At 38.5% G+C, this 23,057-nt stretch overlaps 1 protein-coding gene across 1 annotated transcript; it reads left to right on the top strand.

Annotated features, from left to right (window-relative positions):
- SPATA48 (spermatogenesis associated 48) lies at window positions 1–21,943 on the top strand. Its single transcript, XM_050329862.1, is given in 6 exon segments — window positions 1–427; window positions 2,482–2,779; window positions 6,051–6,092; window positions 6,618–6,725; window positions 17,912–18,019; window positions 21,820–21,943. Coding segments are annotated over 6 exon segments (1,107 nt in total).
- The last annotated feature ends 1,114 nt before the right edge of the window (window positions 21,944–23,057 follow it).

Here is a 23,057-nt window from a genome sequence, read left to right as displayed (position 1 = left end):
ATGGGCAGCAGAAGGAGGAGTGATACAGGAGGAGGAGGAACAGCCCCAGGAGAAGGAGGAGGCTCCGTGCCCCGCCAGGCTCTTCAGGGCACATCGTTCCCTGCCGTGGGACTGCAGCGGGGAAGGCGGCGGCGGGGCTTTCCCAGCCGCACTGCCAAGCTCTGCATTTCTGGCGAAAGCGGGGAAGGGAAGGCACGGGACGGGAGGCTTTCACATCCTCAAACCCCAGGGAAACATCTGCTGCTGCTGTCGCCCATAGCGCCATCCAAAATCCTCCCGCCCGCTGAGAACAATTACTTAATCCCAATCCATCGCCGCTCCAGGGGCAGCCCCTTTGAAACAGCCAGTCCTGCGGCATTCCGGACTGCACCCGGCCAGAGACACAGGCGACTGGCCTCGTACTTCTGGCTGTTGTTCCTAAGAAAAGGCAACCAAGCAAGTTCCCACTGCAGAGCCAAAGAACTTCGCTGATCCAATCACTGTCATGAGCACCTACAGCTCTGCTGCTCCTTCTTCATTGCGCTGCTGCAAGGGAGCAACTGAAGTGTCTGGAATCCCAGGACACTTGCATGTTCCTGTGGCATATGAGTATTTAATGTGTAGTAGTGTAGAGAAGGGATTTTTTTAAGGGGGAGGGGGAAGACACGAGTTGTTTTCTGGGACACAAATAAAGTCTGACATGAAAATGTCTCTTTATGGAAAGATTTGGTATCAGTTGTTACTGTGCCAGAGAGGGAAACTGGCTGTTTCTTGTCAAAGAAGCAAAAAAGACTGCTCTGCAGGAATCCTAAAGCAAAGTAAAAGGCAGACATCTAGCAAAGAGGACTAGCTTGGACATGTGACCAATTCATCCATGTGCTTCTTTAAAAGCACAGATCACTTCAGAATATTGACAGCAGAAATAATTCAGCCTTCCTTGGCAAGTTTTCTTCTCAGGATAAACTGGACAGAAATCCAATGTACAGTTTTAATTGCGTTTTACTCTACAAAATGAATGCAACAAAAAATGAGTCATCCTTGCAATGTCTTCCATCCTATGCTTTACCTGGTTCCCATGTCTACCTTTCCTGTCATCTCTTTCTAAATATTTCCAGGAGGAGGTAAGAAGGAATGGAGGAAAAACTCAAACTGCAATACTGAATGTAATTTATAGTGTAAAACTGATTATATGTGGTATGGAGATTATAGACTGTCAGTAAATATAGACACCAGTATGGCATTTTAAAGGCTTATTACTGACAGAAGTCAAATTTTGGAAGTTTCATTTCACTCAAGCGAATGTACAACTGTGATAGAAAGCAGGATGTGTCAGACAGAGTTCTGTGTCTTTAGAGTGTTGACTTAGCCTTACACTGCCCATACAGCATATAAAATATCCTCAGTTGTCACTTTTTACACATTTTAGTTCTTGTGATCTATATACGATAAAAAAGGTGTGTTTATTTACTTCTTTATTCTACTCCATCAGCAAACTACTCAAAAAAACCCCCACCATGATTCTGCATCACAGAACACAACTTTTTATTACTATAAACCTATCCTATAATAAATTCTAGGCTCATTTCTAATTTTTTGTTAATCAGCAGCAAGTTAGGATTTCAGAGAAATTACATCTGTGTGAGACTAACATAAATGAGGGAATTATCAGACTCTCTTCCCCAGTTTCTCCTGACAAGGCCATAAAATAAAGGCCCCCATAGTCTGAATTAAGCTGTCCAAATAAACATAGTTTGAATTTTCTGAAGAGCCAGACCTTTGCAGATGGCACTGAATTCATTTGGAGAGGACCCTTATAAATCAGACTGCTTTTGTTTAGAGTGCTAAATGCATACATCAACCTTGGAATCAGGAAATGAATGCTGCTTATTCTGAGCTGAGACACTGGTGGATTTACCAATCTGATAGAACAACTGGCAAAGTTCTGGAGATAACTGAGCTGCATGGAAAATTCTGATGTTAATGTGATTTACTTATTACAAGTAATAATTTTAAGTTTTCTGGATTGCATTTCTCTGTGGTTGGGTTTGATACATTTTTTGTGTTAAATCTGTGTTGCAATTTAATTCATGTTTGTGATTTCTATAGAAACAGAATAGCTTATTGTAAAATTCTTCAATGAAAACACCATATGATTGTCAGTGAGACTGAAAACTTCTTCATTTTGTCTCTACTAGATGAGTCAGTAATTTTTAGTGCCATTGCAAGTTGCTGTGTATATCCCCTTGAAGGACTGGATTACAGTGGTACTCGTGAACCATGTTTCACACCAGGAGACATTTCGTTGTAAGGTGTTTTCCATCATTACCAAGCAACGGAAAAATTCTGCACATTCAATAGCTCTGTTCTTTTTGTACCATACTTGATAAATCTCTTTTCAGGAAAGAATTCAGTTCTTAACCCACTGCGATGCTTTTCTATGCACTGTTTTTCTGGAGAATGACCTCTAGTTTTACTGTGATTTGTTAGCTGTTAGTTGACAAGATGATCACCAACAGTATCCAAGCCTGTTAAAGAAGATGTGCATGCCTGTTGTCAGGGATCCTGAGAGCAATTATGGCTTTTCCAGCTTTGAAGAGAAAAACAGTAATTATTTCCTTAAATTTTATCTACTCAGCCCTCCTGTAGAGGTGAATTACCCTTTATTCTCACACCAGGATGTTGTGCCTTTAAGAGATCCCTGTTCAGGTTTTGTGAGTCCAGTGGCAGATGCTGAACAGCAGCCCAGTTTTGGAAGAGCTATTGAACCCCTCGTAGACTACAGTGATATGAAACCTCACCAGTGGTCCCCATCATAGGTGAGAGAGCCCAGCCTGCCCACAGGAGGCCTCTAGGAGGAAACCAGCCAGGACAGAGGGTGGGAGTCAGGGTAAAGCAGGTAAAGGGATTCAGAGGTAAAGCAAATTGCTATTTTTATTTCTTTAATACCAAAGAAATTGGTGATGCTTGACAAATAAATAAAATTAGTTTCTGAATTCCATTCCCCAGGGTCCTAAAAGAACAAGTTTATAAAATATATTTGCGCTCGATATTTGAACTGGACATAATAACTGCAGTAGTATTTGTATGTTTCATTGTCCCTGATTTAGCAAAGAGTACTAGTACTAGTCAGTCAAAAAGTACTAGTCAGCAAATTCTAATGGGAATTCGAATGCTAAAAAAAGAAAAAAAATCTTTGAAGGTAATTAATGCTTTTTAAAAATCTATTTATGTAAATTGTGAAGTTACATACCATAGTTCTAATGAGCATCTACTTTACTACAAACCAAAATAATAAATCAATCCAGAGGTGGGAAATCCCCTGGATAGTTTTGTGTCTTTTAGTATTTCCTGACACTTTCTGGTGCAGCACATTTAAAGACCTATTCCAGTGTCTAGCTGCTCAGAGAACAGAAGTTCAGGACTGCTGTCACATGTTAGTCAAAGTTCTTATTACCCTCTTATTTTATATCACTGTCTTACACATAAAGTTGAGTCTTATCATTTCATATTGGTTACAGCATCAAAATAGAAATTTACTACTTATAACGTGAAGCAAAATTGGGTTGATAATTTCAGAATTGTCTTATAAAAATTGTGGAAAGCAGAAATATCTGCCCAAGGCTTCTAAGGATAGACATAATCAGCAATAAGCAATATGATTCAAGACAATTTCAGTAATTTTCATAGAGAGATGCTCATTACAGCTAGAACAAAATTTTATGGTGTCTCATGTCACATGCTCGTAGATGAGGGGAGGCACTTCTTAGAATATGGTAAAGAAATGTAAATAAGCTCCTTGTTCCATTTTATTATGCAGTAGTGCAGTTACTGCACAGTTAGAGATGCTTTATATGTACTGTTGTCACCAAAAAGTCTCAAAGTGTCATAAATTCAGGCAGTGGTTTTGGTTCCTTGTTTCTGTCTTCAAACTTTGCATTTTAAATCTCTTTATGTTTGCTGCAGTCATATAACAGAACCCTAAAGAACATAAGAAACCACAAGGGATAAAAAATAGACTACATAATTTTCCTCTTTTTCTTTCTTACCCATCCCATGTAATTTTCACTCTTATTTCTCACTTACTGTATTCTTCATTTACATATGAAATTAGACCTCAGACATCAGTCAGAACTGTTCAGCTGTTTTTTTCTGCAAAAGTGAAGGGGAAAGAATATTTGAGATATGCAGTTCTATCTGACCATTAAGTATTCCAGTGCAGACAAAAGCAGATAGAGACAGAGACATACTCTATCAAATAGGGGCACATCTGAAATGAACACAGAGAAAATTTGAAATTGAATGTCATCAAATCAGTAACCCAGGTTACAGTCAAGAAAGTGGTCTGAAACAGAGAGTAGTTCCAGAAAGCAGATAGAAACTGTCTGATGGCTTTCTGGTGATTTTTTTGTTGAGTAAAGGTCACTATTAGAGTGAAATGCTAACTCCACTGAAGCTGTAAGGAAAAGTCAAACTTAACTTTGGGACAAACCATGAAACAGGCATGGTCCAGTATAAATTTCTTTTGAAAAGTCATGTAAGTATTCTTCCAAACATAGTATGCATTTGCTAGTTTTCCTGTGATGCTGAGGTATTACTACAAATGAGTAAATATAGATATAAAAAATAGATTAGTTTTTAGCTACTATTTTTAATAAGACTACATAAACAAATTCCAGATTTTAGCTATATAATTCAGGGCCCAACTACCAACCTGCAGGCACATGGTGTGATGTAACTTGATAATGTTTCTAAATGTAAGTTCCAAGACATTCCACAGCTAAGTTGTTTGGGGAAGTTGTGCTGAAAGAGAGATCAGTGACACATTTTGCAAGCAAATTCTACAGTCACTTTCTCCACTGTGTCTGGGATGAATGTAAAAAATAAAGAGACAGAAGCTGTCTTTGATACGGATGAGCTGCGGTTTATAAAACATCTGCAGCAGACAGGGGCTTCTCTGTTATGAGAAGATGTAGTGCTATGGCTTTGGCAGTCAACAACTTTGAACTTCCCTAGCAGGCTGTTGCACCTGCTGAGCAAAGCAAACTCAGGGAAGCTCTGTAACAGCAAAGCAAATGCAAGAAACTGACAATGAAGGCCATTCTAAGACTGGAGAATCATAGCCTGCCAGAGAAAGAGACAGCTGAGGAACTATTCTTCATGTATTCTGGGTCAGTATAGGGAAGGTGCTCAGTGCTAGGAGACAAGGTGTTTACAATATTTGCCTGTAGAATCCTCTTCTCTCGCTCGCATGACAACAGAAGTTTCTACCCCTTTCTCTGTGGTCTCAAGTTTTCTTTGCAGTGTTTGAGAGGACCTCAGAATTTGACCATGGAGGTATATTTGTACCTGGAAACCTGGTGACAAAGCCCCCATATCCAATTTGCAGTTGTTATTCTATTTGTAGGGCTTAACACAGAGGTGGGCATGGGGATTGCAGAATGAACCAGGTTGTTTACAAGTCTGATAAGGGGCAGAAATTACTTCTTGCCCCTGCTGGAAGCAAACACATCTCTCTTTCCAGGCCACAAGACAGCCGATCTGCTCAGGCAAACCCAGTGGACATGTGTGTAAGTGGGCAGAGTCAGGCATGCAATGGGAGAGACAGGTACCTCTGCAGGGTGGAAGAAAAATGCCATAGGTAGACAGAAAAATCTATCATGGTTTCTTGAATGTTACTCTTTCAAAGAATATAGGCATTGATGGCCAGAGTCGGTTTCAGGGAGAGACCAAGAGAGAAATTCAGACCTGATGTAAAGTTGCCCTGTGTTCTCAAGAACTGAATGAGAGAAGTGTTACAGGAAGAGAAGCAGTTCATTTTTAAAGAAAACATGGTTATGAAATTTACTGAAGTTCCAATATCTGAGGAGATTAAAACATGAGAGAGATGAGAATCACATGCACACCAACCTAATTATTTACCACAGTATTTTAACAAATTCAAATGGGCACTGCATCATTCCAAGAGCAAAACCTTGACTTGTCACCACCTGTCTTTTAGGCCCTCATAAATATTCTATCAGAATGTTCTGTCTGGTGAAAAAAAAGTGATTGATCTATTTTGTCTTTAACAGTGTAAGCCAAAGCTCTTGAACCTGTCATATCCCTTTGTATACGTAAGTACAATGTCCCTGGGTTGTTTCTACTTTCTACATTTTTTATTAGCTCAAGCAGTCCCTCTCTCATCTTCTGAAACAAGAGTTGTAGATGGACTATGTTATCTAATCTTAAGGTGTTTTCTGAGAAGCGTGTGTGTTGAGTTTCCCTGGCTTGTGGGTGTCTCCAGCCTTTTACCAGTAAACTAGAAATCAGAATCCATTATCTCCTCTTTGTAAGAATATCCCAATCTGATTATGAGCCAAAAGGACGGAGATGACACATTTCTATCTTATTTCCAGATTTTTCCTGCACATATGTACTAGAGCTGTCATTTGGTGTGTGCTGCAAGTTCAGCAGATAATTGTTTTCATCTTGGGACATGCCAAGCACGCCGGGCCAGTTCACCTCTGTGGGGTTTTTTTCTTGTGGACCATTTTAATAAATAATTAGAATTTTGGAGCATGCAGTGTATTGTTCAGCTGCCTCCACCAGCTGTCTTATGAATAATGTACATATTTTTGGTTTCCTTTCTACCCAAACAGTGGCTGTGCTGGTGCAGTATATTTTGAAGACATTGACAATGGCGATGTAGACTTATTTCCACTTAACCATGTGCAAACTTCAAAGCCTCACTACACGAGCACTGCACAGTGTGTTTTGTTTATTAGCATGATTTTGATACTGCCTCTTGAGTTCTTGTTACTTAGAGAAGAGGGAAAAAGCAGTTAAAAATCTGATCTTGATTAAAGGAATGGAAAAATTTGGAGGGAACGCTCTTTTTTCTTTTTAATAACTTGAATGAAGTCTGAAGTCTGTTAACACAAGAAGCACCACGGGCTTTCAGATTCAGGGCTGAACTTTGAGAGTCTTTTTTAATAATTGAGTCAATAGTAAATGGCCTACAGTGGTAACTCATTGAAGTGGTCAGTTTAGGTCTGTATAAACCTAAAGGACCATCCAGCACAGATATATAAAAATAGTCAAGGAAGCTGATACAAATTGACTAGAGATATGTCTACTGAGATGATGCTATAACAGATTTTATCCATCTACTTTTTTCACAGTAGGCTGAAATGCAACCTGTTTTGATTAAGTATGAATTTGTCATAGAACATTAAGGCCTGATTCTTTACTGTATCACATTAATGTTATAGTTTCAGGGAAATTATGCTTCTAAGACCACACATCATGCTTTTCAACCAGAAATGTTGATTTGGGGTTTTATTCATCATCCAGGAATTGTTCTGTGGCCCAAGTGACCCTGCCATCTGTTCTGTACAGAATGGTCATAAGGAATTGACATTAATTGATCATCAGACCAAAAGCTACCTTTAGTGTGACCGTCCTTGGAAGTAAAAGCTGCCTGTGGTAACACCAGTGCAGTATACTGTCATGGTATAATGAACTCTTCACGATCAGCAGGCTCTGACCTAGGCTGGGATGGAAATCAGAGTATCTCTCCTGCTGTTAATCTTGATAGACTAATTGCACAACCAAGTTTTAGGAACTCAGCAGGCACCTTTCCATTTTTCGAAATGGAATTCCAATTGAGAAAGGTTCCATGTGAAGGTAGCTTGTGCACATCTGCTGGATCACAACCCAAAACACCTGACTTGTGATTCCTAATGATGTTGAGACTACCTAACACAGGCATCCCTGTAAATGCCCAGCAGTGGGAAGTAGATCTGTGTTATGTTCAAGGTTCAGTTGAGTAGGACATGGAAGAGAAGATTCTGAGTGTAGTATGCAACAGGAATTTCTGCTGATGCCGTTCTGAATAGAGTCATTACTTCCAAAAAATTATGTTTATTTTCAAACTATGCCCTACTTTCATACTTCGGATGCTTTCTGTTCTTTAGTATTAATGAACAGGTCTGTTGAGTAGGAATACCTGTTCCATTGTTTGATGGGTATTATGACTTGAATATTGCCATGTTAAAAGTGTATTATTTTTAAGTTTAGTCACTAGATGGCCTTTGAGTATGCAAAAGCTCCCCGAATGCTACTAGGAACACCATACTTTTAGCTAGATGATGAATTTTGAAATTTGAAGGTTTTCACGTTAAACCTTTCCTAAACCTGTCTTTAGTAGCTTGAGTTGATATTAAGCATTTATTTGCAAACTTTTGAGAAAGTAAAATGATAAAGGTAACAGCTTAGTGATAAGAACTAAAAACAATAAAACAAAAGAGGAAAGAGGCTTTCTGTGTACCGAATCCGATTTTTTCTTTGCATCAGTCTTTCCTGTGTGTCTTTGCAGCGGTCTTGCACAATTCACATTTGTGAGGAAACTACAGAAGGGATGCTTCACTTGGAAAGCAGAGGGACAGAAGCTGTAAAAATATTGCCCTCTCTGTTGTGAAGATGCAGTGCTGGATCTTATTTGCTTATGTCAGAGTATGTGCTAAACATTTCTTGTTGTTGGGAGCTGCCTTGTAAGTAGCTGGAGTTTCTGAGCCTCACCTTAGGTTGGTTTATTTATGTTTCTTACATGGCATTCAGGGTGAATGTGTATCCATCAAATGCTGTCACACATATGTGGGAAACAGTCCATCATTTTTCAGACAGCCTTACTCATTACAGCAGTAGGTTCACAAGCAAAGTAAGGCACTGTAAGGTGGTCAAATTTGACCCATATTACGGCAGCCAAGCCTATTAATGCCAAGCTTTTATGACATAATACACCATTCCAATTGTTTTATTTCACCCTCTGCACAAGTTATCTGGTTTCTCATAGCCTGCATCAAATTTTTCTGCTTGAATTAAAACATAAAATAGTATAAAATGATTACTCAGAAATGAATGTGCTTGAAAAATAACAGCACGTAGAGAATACAACATAGTGCTGAACAGAGATGTCTGAGTTGTAGTGAAATTACAGAGCTGTTAAACCTTAGTTCTGCTAGATTGTATTACTGTTGCTGTGCAGCTTTGAAGAACAGAAGCTGATGTGCACACTCTGCTGCAGGCAGACATCCTGTCTGGAACTATTTGCAGCATATGGTACTGTGGTGGATTCGAGCAACTGGTTCTGTGTTACCTTTTCTAGTATACTGCATCTCAGTTTTCTGGGTTTTAGTGAGTGAGGCTACAGGTTTCATTGATTTCTGGCAACCAGGAAGATCTTTAAGAGTTAAAAGATTCTAACATGTCAAAGCTGTGAAAAACTCGATTCCACCTGTAAAATTCTATAAAGTTTTTCATATTTGTTCTCTATCTATGACTTTCAGACATCAAGGTTGCTGTGATTCTGAGCAGAGAAAAGAAGAAAGTCAGAAGGTATAAAACTGTTGCCTATAATTTGTTTTTCCCACTTTGTGTGTTTGTCAGTAGTTCTGGAAGGATGTAAACAGTTATTAAGGCTGCTAAACTCCCCCCAAAATCCTTGAAAAGTTAGGTTTATTCTTTGAATTTAAAAGCCTGGTTTGTAAATGTAAAGTATAAAAATCTCTTTGTAGAGAAGTCACTTTCACTCTCATGGACCAGCAGCTGCACTTCCTGCCTCTAGCACTTGGGCAGCAGTGTTGATGCTCAGGCATTTCTCTGGAGTGAGACACTATTCTTTCACCAGAGCATGCAAGAAAGTGGTTGCCAACATTCAAATTATTAGCAAAGCTGCAAGTAGCTAAAAGTCATCTGTCATGTAACTGCAGAGACAAACAGGAAGAGTGGTGAACCTGGGCATGTTTTGTATGTTAGCCTTGCACCCACCCTCTCTTCCTTTTGGCAGAACAGGAAACCATCTTCTGTTTTTCTTCTTTTTTTCTTAAGGAATTAGAAAAAAGATAAAAGTCTTGACTTGTGCTGTAGATCAGCCTAAAAGCACCTAATATAAGATCAGTATTGTGAAGAGCTGCTGTGCATATATCTAGCACTTTAGGTAATATTCTGAAGTCCTTTGCAATGAAATTTGGAAGTTTTACAGATGGAAATCCAGGTGCAGTGTGATTAAGTGGTTTATGAAATCCCATTCAGAATCTGTAACACAGTTAGGAATGAGAATTCATATAACCTGAGCCCAAGTCTGTGCTGTTTTTTAACTGAACTCGGATCTTGAAGCTTTTGAAGTGGTGCTTTGAAGAAACTTAATTTTAAATAACATTATTAGCACAAAATGATGGCCACAGTTCTTAAAAGTTAGGTGGAGACATAAGTGAAGACTTTGGAATTTTAGTCATGTTTTATCCAGTTTTTCTCAGTGGTTCAGACATGGAATAGCTGTGGGAGCCTTCAGCATGCATAAAAAGCCATGTCATATGTGTTGTGATTCATCAAAAAGTGCTTCATTTCTGAATCTGAATTTATTAATCATAATTATATTTGTGATCTGGTGGCAGTCTAGGATGATCAGTGGGAATTTCCCTAAGTAAGCGGTGGCTTTTCAGGTCAGATGCTTCATCTTTGCACTTGACCAAAAATCCTGGATCATAATTCAGTTCTTTTCATTCTCTTCCAGGCTTACATTAAAATCTACCTTAGGGGAAAGGCATGGGTGACATAACCTCTTGAAGTCTGTTCCAGCCTTGGAGTGTAGCATTGCTCTTAACATCCATGTTTTGTATGTGCATTCTTGAATTTGTTCTAAAAGTATCATGTTCCTCTCTTTCATCCTTGGTTATTTTGCAATGTATGCCTAAAAGCTGGCATCTTCTGTCATTTCTTTGGCAAGGGTAACAGAAATCAGGGGGTTGTAAAGAGGCAGTCAAAAAATTAGGAAGATGTTGTGAAAGAGCTCTCTGAAAATCTCTTTCTGATGCAATCCTTTTTCACCAACAGATCTCCAAAAATCTTTTCTAAAATTTATGATCTCATTGTAAAGAGTGTAATCACTTTTACATTTTTGAGATTACACTTTTACACTTTTGAGAGTATGATCTCATTTTACAGAGTTTTCATTGAGTAGGCTACATTGTCAGAGCACAAGTGTTGCAGGCTTGAATTTCATCTTTTTATGCCACTAAATAGCAAGGTTCCAAATTGAATGCATTGATGGTTTTTGTATTTTCATTGTATGTTGCTTTTGTTAGGTTTACTAAACAATAATTGTCCAGTGGCTCAACTTGAAACGTACCGATTCTTTTTGTGCATAATTTCTTTTTCTTGGTTTTTTTTCCTACTTTCTCTACTTGTCTGCCAACTTTAACCTCCCTCATATTTGCTTTCTTGTCTTTCAAACTCATGAAGTCTAAATTTCATTGAAATCAATGAGTTAAATGTATCTGCTTAGCACGACTGCCTGAACAGGGGTAGGATTGAGTATCTGTTCATATATTTTGCAAAACTACGACCTCTGTGATTTCTTTTACAAGATTTTAAACTCTGAATTGATTTTGTCTGTTTTCCTTGGTTATTTTTCATTTGTTTCTTTCTGGTTTTATTATTATTATTTTATTATAATATTTACTTAATTGTGGAAGATGAGTGCTGCATTTGGTTTTATATGTCACATAACTAACCATATACTAGGTGGATAAGCAACCAAGTGCTAACAAGTACGTTTCGTGCAGCCAGATAGGCTTTCAAAAATAGCTCAGCAACCACACATGAAAACCAGAATTCTGAAAGAGTGCACGTTGATCGCTAAGCTCCTGTGAAAACCTGGCCACAAACACCACAATCTGATCTTCTGCGTGTAACTGCTGCTCCAACCCAAATGTGTATCAAGGAAGAGCAGAACAGTACAAATTCTGGAGAAACACTGAATTTTCATCTCCTGTGGGCAAGTTATACAGGGAAGGAAACTTTGCAGCACTGCTACAGTGACTTCCAAGAAGACTGACTTTTAAATCCTTTGGGCACTTTTGAGAGGTTCCATGTTATTAAAAAGTGAAAATAAGTAATGACCCAATAATTGTTTCTTGTTGCTAACAACTACTCTGAAAAATTCTCTTTCTTATTCAGAAATGTGTTTTGAATTTAATAATTATGCAAACCATAGAGGAAGTGCTTTTGCTGCCTCATATGTATTTCCAACATAATCATCTACTGTTCTTTTTTACTTTAAAATCTTTATATATATATATATATATATATACACATATGTAGTTTTGTATAATTCCCCTCCACCCCTAGCTACCAGCTTTTTTTCTTTTTTGACCTCTTCTCCAAGCAGCTGCTGAAACAAGGTTGTGCTCTATGTGGTATTTTAGTTCTGCAGGTGTTTTAAGGGTCAATGGAAAAAAAACCTCCCACGCTGGTGATGGGGATTTCCTCTGTAGCATTCATGGGCAGGGCTCTGGTATGTTAGGCATAAATAATTCTTCTGCTTGGTACGGTTAGAGCTCACACCTTTAGTGAGATGGCTGTACTTGTTGCTGTAATAGTGTAGCACACAGTGCATTCCAACGTGTGCAGCAACAGTTCGTATCAATCGAGTGTTATGTCTGAGTTGTGCTTTCGTCTTTCGTGTGTCTTTTGTGTTATAGCACAACAACTTCCTGGCTTTCACTGTGGTACTTACTGGAACCTGCTTCTTGAAAATTAACAAAAGCAGGACAGTGATTATGTTTTCTTGTTCTACATTAAAAGCCTTTGCCTCCATAATTAAGTAAAAAAATCTGGCAGCCGTTAGCTTTTTAAAACTTGGTACTCGTAATTCCTCAGCTCTCATAATCCACAGTAGAGGGCAGTGCTTACACAATGCATGTGCATTCTCACTAAGTGTTAGTTACTTGGCAGCACCTTTGAAGCATCGACTAATGCCTTGCCAGAACACTGGTAAAGAGGTTACAGTACTGGTATTTGAAAGATATTGACAGACGAGGCTGAAGTGACCTGTTCAAGCCCACAGTTGCATGTGTCAGAGAGAGGAAAGGATCTGTCCAAAAGCACTTGATTGAAATGGGAACTTAATATATACAGTTTCTAAGAAGATAAAGTCCTAAGTGTTTCAAGTCCTGAAGTTCTTGTACAAAGCTATTCTCTGAAACTCCCCTTTAATCATGGTTTCTCAAGCATATTGAGCAAAATCGTACTATCGTGTCAGTATATCTGTATTGACTTCGGTCATATTTCTTCAGAGTAGTCATTTTCCAACTGACTGTGTGCATGCATCCCTTATAATTTCAAGTTATCATAAAAACCTCACAGGCACAATTAACTGGGAATGGAACCCTCTGCTGCCTTGCACCTTGCGCAGTCATTTATATGGGATGCCTAAGAACTCTCTCTCAACATATCTTTCCTTCAGAAACTGATAGCTTGTCCAGCATGGATGCCTTTTTAGTGGTTTTCCAGTTTGACTCATTGGTGAGCTTGAGGCAGGGGGCAGGGGTGTGCTGACATATCCTACTTTGACATTCTTCAAATGAGATTTTGCTACTGCTTGAAATTCATTACTGTTTCTGAAAAATATTATCCCATACTAAAAAGTGGGGGCTGAAAAAGTTGAAAGCAGAATAAAACAGTTTGAAATTGTAGAAACAAAATGTTTCGGGTCAACAAGATTCAATTTTTTTCTAGGGAGTTGCCGTTTTGATGGTTTTATCCTTTTAGAAACCCCAAATCCATTTGTAAGTATGCATTCCCTATCCTGCTTTGATAGCTGAGGAGAAGGATATGAAATGCAACTCATAATGCACTGCTCAAAAATCCTGTCATTCCATTCTCTGCATGAAGCACTTTGTTTTGATTTTACAAATATTCCAGGTATATTCTTTCCCAACACAAGAGAGTGTATGCATTGAGTTTCCTGAGACAGGATCATGTCTGAGGCATTTTTATCACAGGTTACTCTGTTTAGCAAGTAGGATCATGGAGATAAATAGGATCAAGAAGGGCCACAAACATGTGACATGTCAGTCTTCCTGAAAGGGAATTTAAGGAGGAAGCCAGTTGCAAGTCTTCTGTACTGGAAATGGGATCTGAGAGGCCTACTTTATAATTGCAGTAACAAGAAGAGCTAGTTAATAACTTAATATGGTGATTTAGTTCTATGATATTTATACAGGACTGTTTATAAGAAAGAGTAAAATATTAAGGACTCTTTCCTTGGAAGGGCAAGGTCTACCATATTGCTTTCACTAGACAGAGTTTTTTCACAAAGAACTTGGATACCTTCATTGCTCAAGCTGAAGTGCTGGATCCAAGGTTGAGGGAATCTTGATTTGCTTCCACAAACATAGCTGACATGGAATTTACATGGCAAACCTAAGCATCCGATACCCTAGAGGCACCCTAGACCATCACTTCCAACTGCTACTTCAGAAAAATATTTATCTTCTGTGAATCCTGGGCTATAGGAGGTTATCTCAGATACCTTAAGGCATCTCAAACAGCTCTAAATATCAGTATGGAGGACCAACTAAATTAAGTTCACACTGCTTTGCCTGAATATTACTAGGAAATAAAAGTCTTCAAAGACATCCCGAGATAGTGAGGCTGCACCTCAAATCCTGTGTTCAGGATTTGGACCCTCACTCCAAGAACTAAAACTGAGGTGCTGGAGCATGTCCAGGGAAGGGCAATGGAGCTGGTGAAGGGTCTGGAGTGCAAATCTTATGAGGAGCAGCTGAGGGAGCTGAGCTGGGGTTGTTTAGCCTGGAGAACACAAGGTTCAGGGAGGATCTTATCTAGCTACCCAAAAATCAGATGGGGAGTGGTTGGGGTCAGTCCCTTCTCCCAGGTGAAAAGTAATAGGACAAGAAAAAATGGTCTCAAGTTGCACCAGAGGAGATTTACACTACATATTAGGAAAAAATTATACATGGGAAGGATTGTCAAACAGTGGAACAGACTGCCTGAGACACCATCCCTGGAGATATTTGAAGGACTTGTAGATGTGGCACAGAGGAACATGGTTTGGTGTTGGACTTGGTAGTGCTGGGTTAACAACTGGACTTGATGACCTTAGAGGTCTTTTCCAACCTTAATGATTCTATGACTCTATGGGCATACAAAACAGAGGCACACCAAAGCAGAGGCACTCAGAATCACTACAGTCCAATTGAAAAATCTTAGTGCTTACACATATTCAACTGCCAACACTCAATGTTTTTCAGTGTTGACTCAATGTTTCTCACTGTCAGGACTAAGAGCTGCTAGGACGATAATAAGGAAGTGCATGAACAAGAGAGATGTCATGGTTAGAGAAAGAAAGCTTGTTGACGACAGCATAACCACAGAGGAGTTTTGTGTGTTGCCCAGTGGTAGCTTGGCACTTAGTTGTTTTCTTCAGCAGCAGCAATATGGTTTAGCAGCTCATCAGAGAAAGCACACAAGGGCTAGACAGCAGGATCGAAAAAAAACCAAAAACCCAAGGGACTGTTTTTTGAACCTCAGTTTCTTCTGCTTTATCACCTACATAACCGCAGCACATTTCTGCATCTTCTTTGCAGGTTCCCAGGAGAGCAGCTACTTTACTTTAGTGTAAGCTCACTCACTTTCCTAGTACTTTTATCTTCTCCCTACCCACCTCTCTTCTCTGTCAAATCTACATCCATCCCATGAATGTACCAACTTCTGTTGATTTTTTTCTAACAGATGGTCCACAACAAATCTTCATCTAGTATCATCTTTCAGACTGACTTTTAGGTCATGTTTGGACATTTATGATGCTTTTATCTTCTACTTTTGCAAGTTTTAAAGGTGAGAAGTTTTTATCAATCAGATGCCTCACAGTGTATTCTAATATCTCCACAGTTGTATAGTTATTATGTGAGTTAACTTCAAATAGGCTATAAAATATTGCAAGTTAATATAGGACTTCTTGTTGTGATTTGCTTCTCCTTTGTGTGACATCCATACAATTTCAAGGAGGTCAGTGCAATTCCATGACATGTGAGAGATGTATCTTGGGATGTATCCCATCACCAGGGTGATAAACTGTTTTCAGATCTGATTCCTTCAAGGTGGTATCAGGTATGTTTTCAGGTTTGAATGAATGCATATGCTTATACTCACAGCCACCCAATATCCATTGTGTCCTTTGGAGGGATCCTGATATGCAGAAGAAATTTCCTACAGAGTCACCTAATCTACACATAACCTAACAATTGTCTGCTTTGACATGAAAAAGCACATTTGGATGCAAGAAATTTTGGCCAATTCTGAAAATATGTCCTGCTACTATACTGGATTTTCAAGCCTATTTGTTGCGCCTGCATGGCTCCTGTCAAGACAGACCGTAGATTTGTTAGGTGCTCAGCCAAATACTCGGTGATTCCCTATAGGGAACAACTCCCCAAGTGCTGCAAAACTTCTGTATTGATTGTACAAAGCCATCTTGTCTGGAGGATTGTATACTGGAGCAGGCCCAGGGAGCATAGCAGTGTATGAATGTATGGGTTAGTGCAAGGCTACTCCAAAATAAGAGAAAGACCTAGATGGTGCTTCTGCTAACTATGGGTACAAAGACTATAGCTTGTCTCCCCAGTGCTCCCATGGCAATTATAGTTCACCCACAGTCCTTCATTATAACCATGGTTAGTAGATACAGCATTTTGTCATTACCTCTGCTATTCTGGGAAGGAATTTCAGAGCCAAGTTTCCTAGTACACAAGTCAAAGACACACAAAGTCTGATAAACCCCATCACTTACATATGCCCATTTTTGTATCCTATGCTGAACTTAGTTGTGGAGAAGTAGCTGATCAACTGTATGAAACTAATAGCTCTATGCACTTTATTATCAAAGGAACTGTTTATTTTTACCTGGAGTACAAGGGAACCAAAGAATACCTCAGAAATTATTTTAAAGGAGGCACTGTTTATCATTTATACAGTGTGAAGACCCACAAGGGACTAATGGAGACAAGGTGTATAATGCCAAATATTTAGTTGATACAGTGGATGAAACAACCTGTCATGAGCTTTTATCTCCATGTGTATGGGCAATCTGGATGTATGTATACTTCAACAGTGTCCTATTTTGAGCTGTCAATATAGAACAATATTGATGATACTCTGAATAATTTTGAGCTGCAAAAAAGTACCATATTAGGCGTTTATATTGTTTTATTTCTAATATTAATTGATTATTTGTCTGAATTCATATTAGTACCTATTTTTTCTTTAATTTTGTCCATCTTCACTTCATCTCCAGTAGCTGTTATCAAAATTTTCTCTTGTGCTACCTCAGATAAGTAGAATTTTTTAACTCCATCTCTTTAAGGAACTCTGCTTTTCATTTTCACATTAAAACTTAGCATCAGAATTAACAAAAGGCTTTAGTTTTCCAAAATGTGGCACTTAATGTCTCAGTCCACTGGTGCACTCGAACTGGAATTGAAGTTGATATGTCTAAGCAGTGTTGTTAATATTACATCTTAATAAATTCAAGGGGAAATTTAGATAACTTTAGAATAATTTGGAAAACCATTTATGTTTTAGCTCATGAGAAATCACACCTGTTGGCATAAAGCCTGCTATCTAAATTCCATATTTAAGGTGGAAACTAAATATAAGCTAAATCTTTATTACATTTTTAAAGTATATTTTCTTGCTTTTTGTGGTCTCTATAAACCCTGTGCTCCATTTTTTCTTTGTGATTAAATGTTTCTTGTAATCATGAATATCATACAGATATTAAACATAAACAAATTGGAAAAAAAAAAAAAGTCTCTAAAGAAGCCACTTTCACCATGTCTAACCAGAGATTTTGGCCCAGATCATCAGCTGGATCATGATAAAATCATTTCCCTGACCTTAAAGAAGCTATGGCAGTTGATACATTCTAAGGACTAAGGATTATATTATGAAGACATTTTACCCCATCCATCTTTGATAAGCATTAGCCATTTTAGAACTGACCTATAAGTTATATTTCAAGCCTCTAGTCATTTAATTTACCCTTTCTCCACCCACCCTCCCTCCCCCCTCCTTTAACTGTTTCCTTTAGCACTCCAGCTATCCCTGGATACACTGGCAAGGTTCATTGATCAGCAACTCACCCGGGAAATTCTAATCTTCCATCAACAACCCCATCAGTAATTGCACGAATGCATGGGTAGGTATGAGGTATATTTCTCAGCTTGTTCAGGAAGATTACAGGGAAAATCATAATTGTATTTATTTAGTTAAAGAACAATTAAATGTTAAGCATGACATTCTATTGGTTTAAAAAATACAGAACAGTTGGGATTGGATCCCACCACATTACTGTGATGCTAATCTGAAATCCTTTTGAGGTTTTAGAATTTTTCTGGAACATTGTCAGCTGTGCTTTAGGAAGGTGACTTTTTTGACTATATATATAACTAATCTCTGTATTTTCAAAGAGGCTCATGAATGTCAAAGTTACAAAGTCTTGAAAGGAAAACTGTGTGAAGTTTCTAAACTTGTTTTGGCAGACTTATGAAATGGCTATTTTCTATACAAAAATAGTTGTTAAAAATCAGTTGTTTTACTTAAAGGGCAGTGAGAGGCAAAATCATGCCATGCCACCACACTGATGCAGCCCAGGACCCTGTGACTACAAAATCATCCTAACTCCCCCATCACTACTGTGGCTGCCTCATGAAGTGAATTAGCAATCTTTATTCTCTCTTGCTCTTCCATGCAAGGCTTTTTAAAACTATGAGGTAGCATAAGTACTTAGATGTCTATTTTGTTGGTTTCAAAAGAGCTGGACACATCAGAACAACTGAAAAATCCGTTTCCTGCTGTTAGTACAAAGAGCTTCTGACACTGTTGGAGGACCAACCTAGCCTTTCTTCCAGTAGCATTGGAAAAGCTTAGTAACTTGTGGGAGATGGACATGAGGAAGAAGAGGAAGAACAGTACAGAAGATCTGTGGAGACCTTAAAGGAGTCAACTGGAGATGAAGATGTTGTTCAAATCTGCTAAGGACGTTCAAAAACCAAATACCTTGTTATTTGAATTCTAGTATTGTTATGTAAAGTTCTTATACTGTACCCCATAATCCTTATAGGAATCCCTATAAGTTGTTAGTCTCTTTCTCTCTGTTCACCCACTGGCTGAAAAATGCTGTAATGTAATGTCCCTTTTTTGGTTAAAGACCCTTCCCTCCTTGCCCATATGTGATTGTAACCCCTCCCCTAATTACCTAGTTTGGGCAAGCCCCCTCCTTCCCTTTCCATATTTGTTGTACCCACACCCATCCTTCTGGAAGATTCCCTACTACCCATATAGAAGGGGGAAGCCATTTTAATGAAGTGTTCATTCTGGTTCAACCTACGATAATGTTTTGAACCTCCCTGAGTGAAGGTTCCTGTCTCCCCATATGAGCTATAATAGTAACTATTTGGTTTTCATCTATCCTTTATGATTTTGTACTTTATATGTGTTTTCTTGGTATCTGTAATGATCTAGGATGATGACACTATCCCAAGTTTCCACTTTTTCCTGAGAAATTTATCCTCCAATTAAACTGTTTCATCGGCCTTAGGATTCTGTTCACAACACATCACCCTCTTTTTCAGCACTGCCTGTGAAAAGTATCCAGAGAAAGTATTGAGGAGATTTAGGGAGCTTCATGGCATTTAAAGAATTCACCTTGTGTTTCATCATTGTGATGAATGCACTGATTTCCATTCTTCTGCCCTCCATGCCCATCCATGTCACCTCTGCTCTTTTTCTCTTGTGGTTAAACTTGGAAAGTAGGCAGTCATCTGTAGTCATGGGTTGTTGTTGACAGGGAATGAAAAGATGCAATGAAGTCCTGAGTCTCTGTAGGCTAATAAAGCTGTATTCGTACCAGCCTGATGCAACATTAATTTGCTTGTAAATGTCATAGATAAATAAAAAGACAAAGGCATCTTAGCAAAGATTATTGAGAGACTTCGCATAGGTACCAAATTTCAAAAGCAAAAAGACAGGTGCCACTGTGATGTAAGGAAAACACATCAGTTATTTCCTTTCACTTTACACGGATGTTAATGTGGGTGTAATTAATAGTGGATATCAAGAACATGGTTCTTGTTCTGTGCTAATAAATACTTTCCAGGAGCAGGACAGAATCTCCCACTTTCACATCCAGAGGTTGTAGAGCAGGTTTTACCACCATTTTCCTGAGCTGTGTTGTACATTCCCCTGGGTAGGCAATATCCCTGGTTGCAAAATTTTAACAGATCTGTTTTACTTTCTCTGGTCCTACTTGTGGAGTAAATTAGTGTTCACTGAGTTAAGATGGAAGGTTCTAGTCCTCTGTGAAACTGCAATGTAAACCTATGAGGGATCCTGAGAATCTCCCCTCAACATTAGTTAGTGATGCCCATAAAAGAGAAAAGCTTAACATTTGATTCTTTCCCTTTGTAAAATAAATTATAAAAAATCCTACTGATTTCAGTAATTCCATGTTAAACTAGACTGTAGTGGAGAGATGAAGAGAAGGGAGATTATTCCTGGAATTTGGAGTCGGACTACCCGCTTAACCTCCATGTGCTTTTCATATAGGACATGGTCTCATTCTAACTGTTTTTAAAGTGATGGCCTCTTTTTTTCTCTCTCTCTTTGATCATTCTCAAGCCATGATTGTAACAATTTCTCATAAAGTAGCAAGTGATTGCATGTGGTGGATATTTTATAGCTGCTTTATTTGACATGTCTACAATGTATGGTCAGTCTGCTGAAGACAGTTAAGGGTATCTGAGGGAATCTCTTGTCTACTGCTAACATGGTCTAATAAATGTTCCTGTCAAAAGTATCAGCAATATCAGATACAGGAGGCAGCATGCAACCACTACTGCGCTGTGTTTCTTTTGCATGGTGCTCCTACAGTATGTGGGGCAAAATCTTTGCACAACGGTGTGAAGAATTAGGAAGTCAACAAGACTGCATAGGATATGAAACAGGAGAAATATGATTTCTTCATCTTTGAACATGAATAGCATTTTTATATGTCACGCTTTATTGATGTATTTTTATTGTACTTTTATATCCAGGTAATCCCAAGGTGAAGTCAGAAAATTAGGTTTCAAAGTCCTTTTGTGCAATTAAATTCTGGCAGATTTGTTTAGCTTTTGCATGAGAAGGAATGTTTTATGTGTTGTTTTGTTTTGTGTTTAAAAGGACTGACCAGTGGTTCACAGAAATAAAAATCCAATTGCACCTCAAGTTGCATGGAAACTCACTGGCTTCACTATGGTTAATGTAAAATAGTGCTAGATTTAATTTGATTTTTGAGAGAAAGGTTGTGTCCTTTCAGCAAGTAGCATTGAAGATTTCAAAAGATATCTTTAGGTTAAAAAAAAAAACAAAAAAACAAAAAACTTTTGTTCGGAGAGTGAATGAACATAAAGCTCTGTGGTCAGTTCTCTGTTGACTATGAGAACTGGGCATTTAAAGCAGGCATGCAATGGGGCCAAAAAAAGTATTTTTAGAGGGCTTGAAAGTCAAATCTCCAACATGATCTCCAGGCATCTCTGGATGATGTGCTTATGTGCTTGAAAGCATTCAGCATGCTCATGGCAGTTCTGTATAGATACTGTGCAGGTTAGTTGTGAGAGAACTGTGTGTATCTATGTGCGTGTGTGTGTGTGTGTGTGTGTGTGTGTGTGTGTGTGTGTGTGTTCAAGAAATGCTGAAAAAAAGTGAGAGGCAGAACACACTCTCTCACACTGCTTGTTACATATATTCAGAAAGGAAAATTTAAAACTTTTAGTAAGGTTTACCACCACTGTTCTTAAGGCGGCTGATTCTAACACTATGGAATATTACAAATTGTTAATATTCTCTGAGGCCAAAGGACATTATGAAGAAAGCAGTGAGAGGGGGAAAGAGAGAATGTTTAGGAACATGAGGACATGCTTTGGAAGTCTTTTTTCCCCTGGTTTTGTGTGACTGCAGATACATAGCAAAACATGCATGCTTGTCTCAGTATAAGCACCAAGGACTTTTTTCTCAAGTGTTTACTCCAGTTGGTCCTCAGAATTCTTTCAACAAGGCAGAAAAAGAAACCTTTACAATTTAGAATGTGTCAGTCCCTTTCACCTGGATAACTGAGAACCTCAGTGACTGACAGGGAGAAGGAGGGAAACGTGAAGATGCATGGACACTTTAAATACAGAGAAAAAATGAAATAACATAGAAGTGGGTGTTTGTGTTTATTCTTGGTGTATTATTTTCATATTTATGACTTACTAACATAGACAGTTAAAACCATATTAAAAACATGAGTTGTAAGTCAAAGCCTTGAAACTTGTCCTCTGTACTGGATTGCCTTGTTAAGTACAGCTGAAAATAATGCTGTAGCTGTTCCATCCATTGACATAAACATTTTGTGGACACACACACACACACATGTGGACACACATATGTGAATGTATTATTAACTATGAAATCATTACAGAGCAGCAGCCCTTCTCATCAGCTGTCCTAAGTGTGCCTTGCAAAGATGATTAAATGTCACAGAGTGAGATTTTAACCTTTGCCTGTACTGGCTTTGTGTGTTGTAGTGAATAAAAAGATCCAGGTTATGTTCTCTGGTTTGAAGGTTAATTAAGACTGTGTGCCTTGCATCCATGGTTAAATTCTTTTATGCTTAATCTGAAAACAGTTAAATAGGGAAGATGGAGGACCAGTATTTAAGCAATTGTCTTGGCACTGTTTTATTTTCTGGTGTTGGTGTAGATAACATGAGGAAGGAGCATCCCTGAAAAAGAGAAGATCAAATGTGAATTTATAGGTCAGGGAGTTCTACTGTGCTCCAGGGGCCAAAATAGTCCAAATAGTTTATTCTAATTTGGACAGCCTTGCAGCTTCCTCAGAAGTTTCTGTCCCAAGGTCTCTGATATCATCCAAGTAATCTATATTTCTGCTCTACTACCTCTCCTGCTTGCTTTTCTCCAGTACAGCTTCTCTAGGCTTTTGAGGGAGATATGTGTGTAACAACTTTGTAAGAAATAGCTTTCCTATAGCTACGGAAGGGCTTTCTGTGAAGGATTAGAACGTGCACCAATGGTGAAAGGGCTTTTCAAGAGCCGACTGAAGACTCATTGGAAATACTGGAAGGTAGGGAACATAGGCCACAGAACCAAAAGACAGAAAATCCACAGAAAGAACATCCCTTAACAAAGGAATTGAGT

The sequence above is a fragment of the Myiozetetes cayanensis genome, unplaced genomic scaffold (genome assembly GCF_022539395.1).
Source record: "Myiozetetes cayanensis isolate MyiCay16 unplaced genomic scaffold, myiCay2020 scf1, whole genome shotgun sequence".
Classification (NCBI taxonomy): domain Eukaryota; kingdom Metazoa; phylum Chordata; class Aves; order Passeriformes; family Tyrannidae; genus Myiozetetes; species Myiozetetes cayanensis.
The sequence above is the reverse complement of the archived record's forward strand: the minus strand, read 5'-3'. Positions and strand labels throughout refer to the sequence as shown.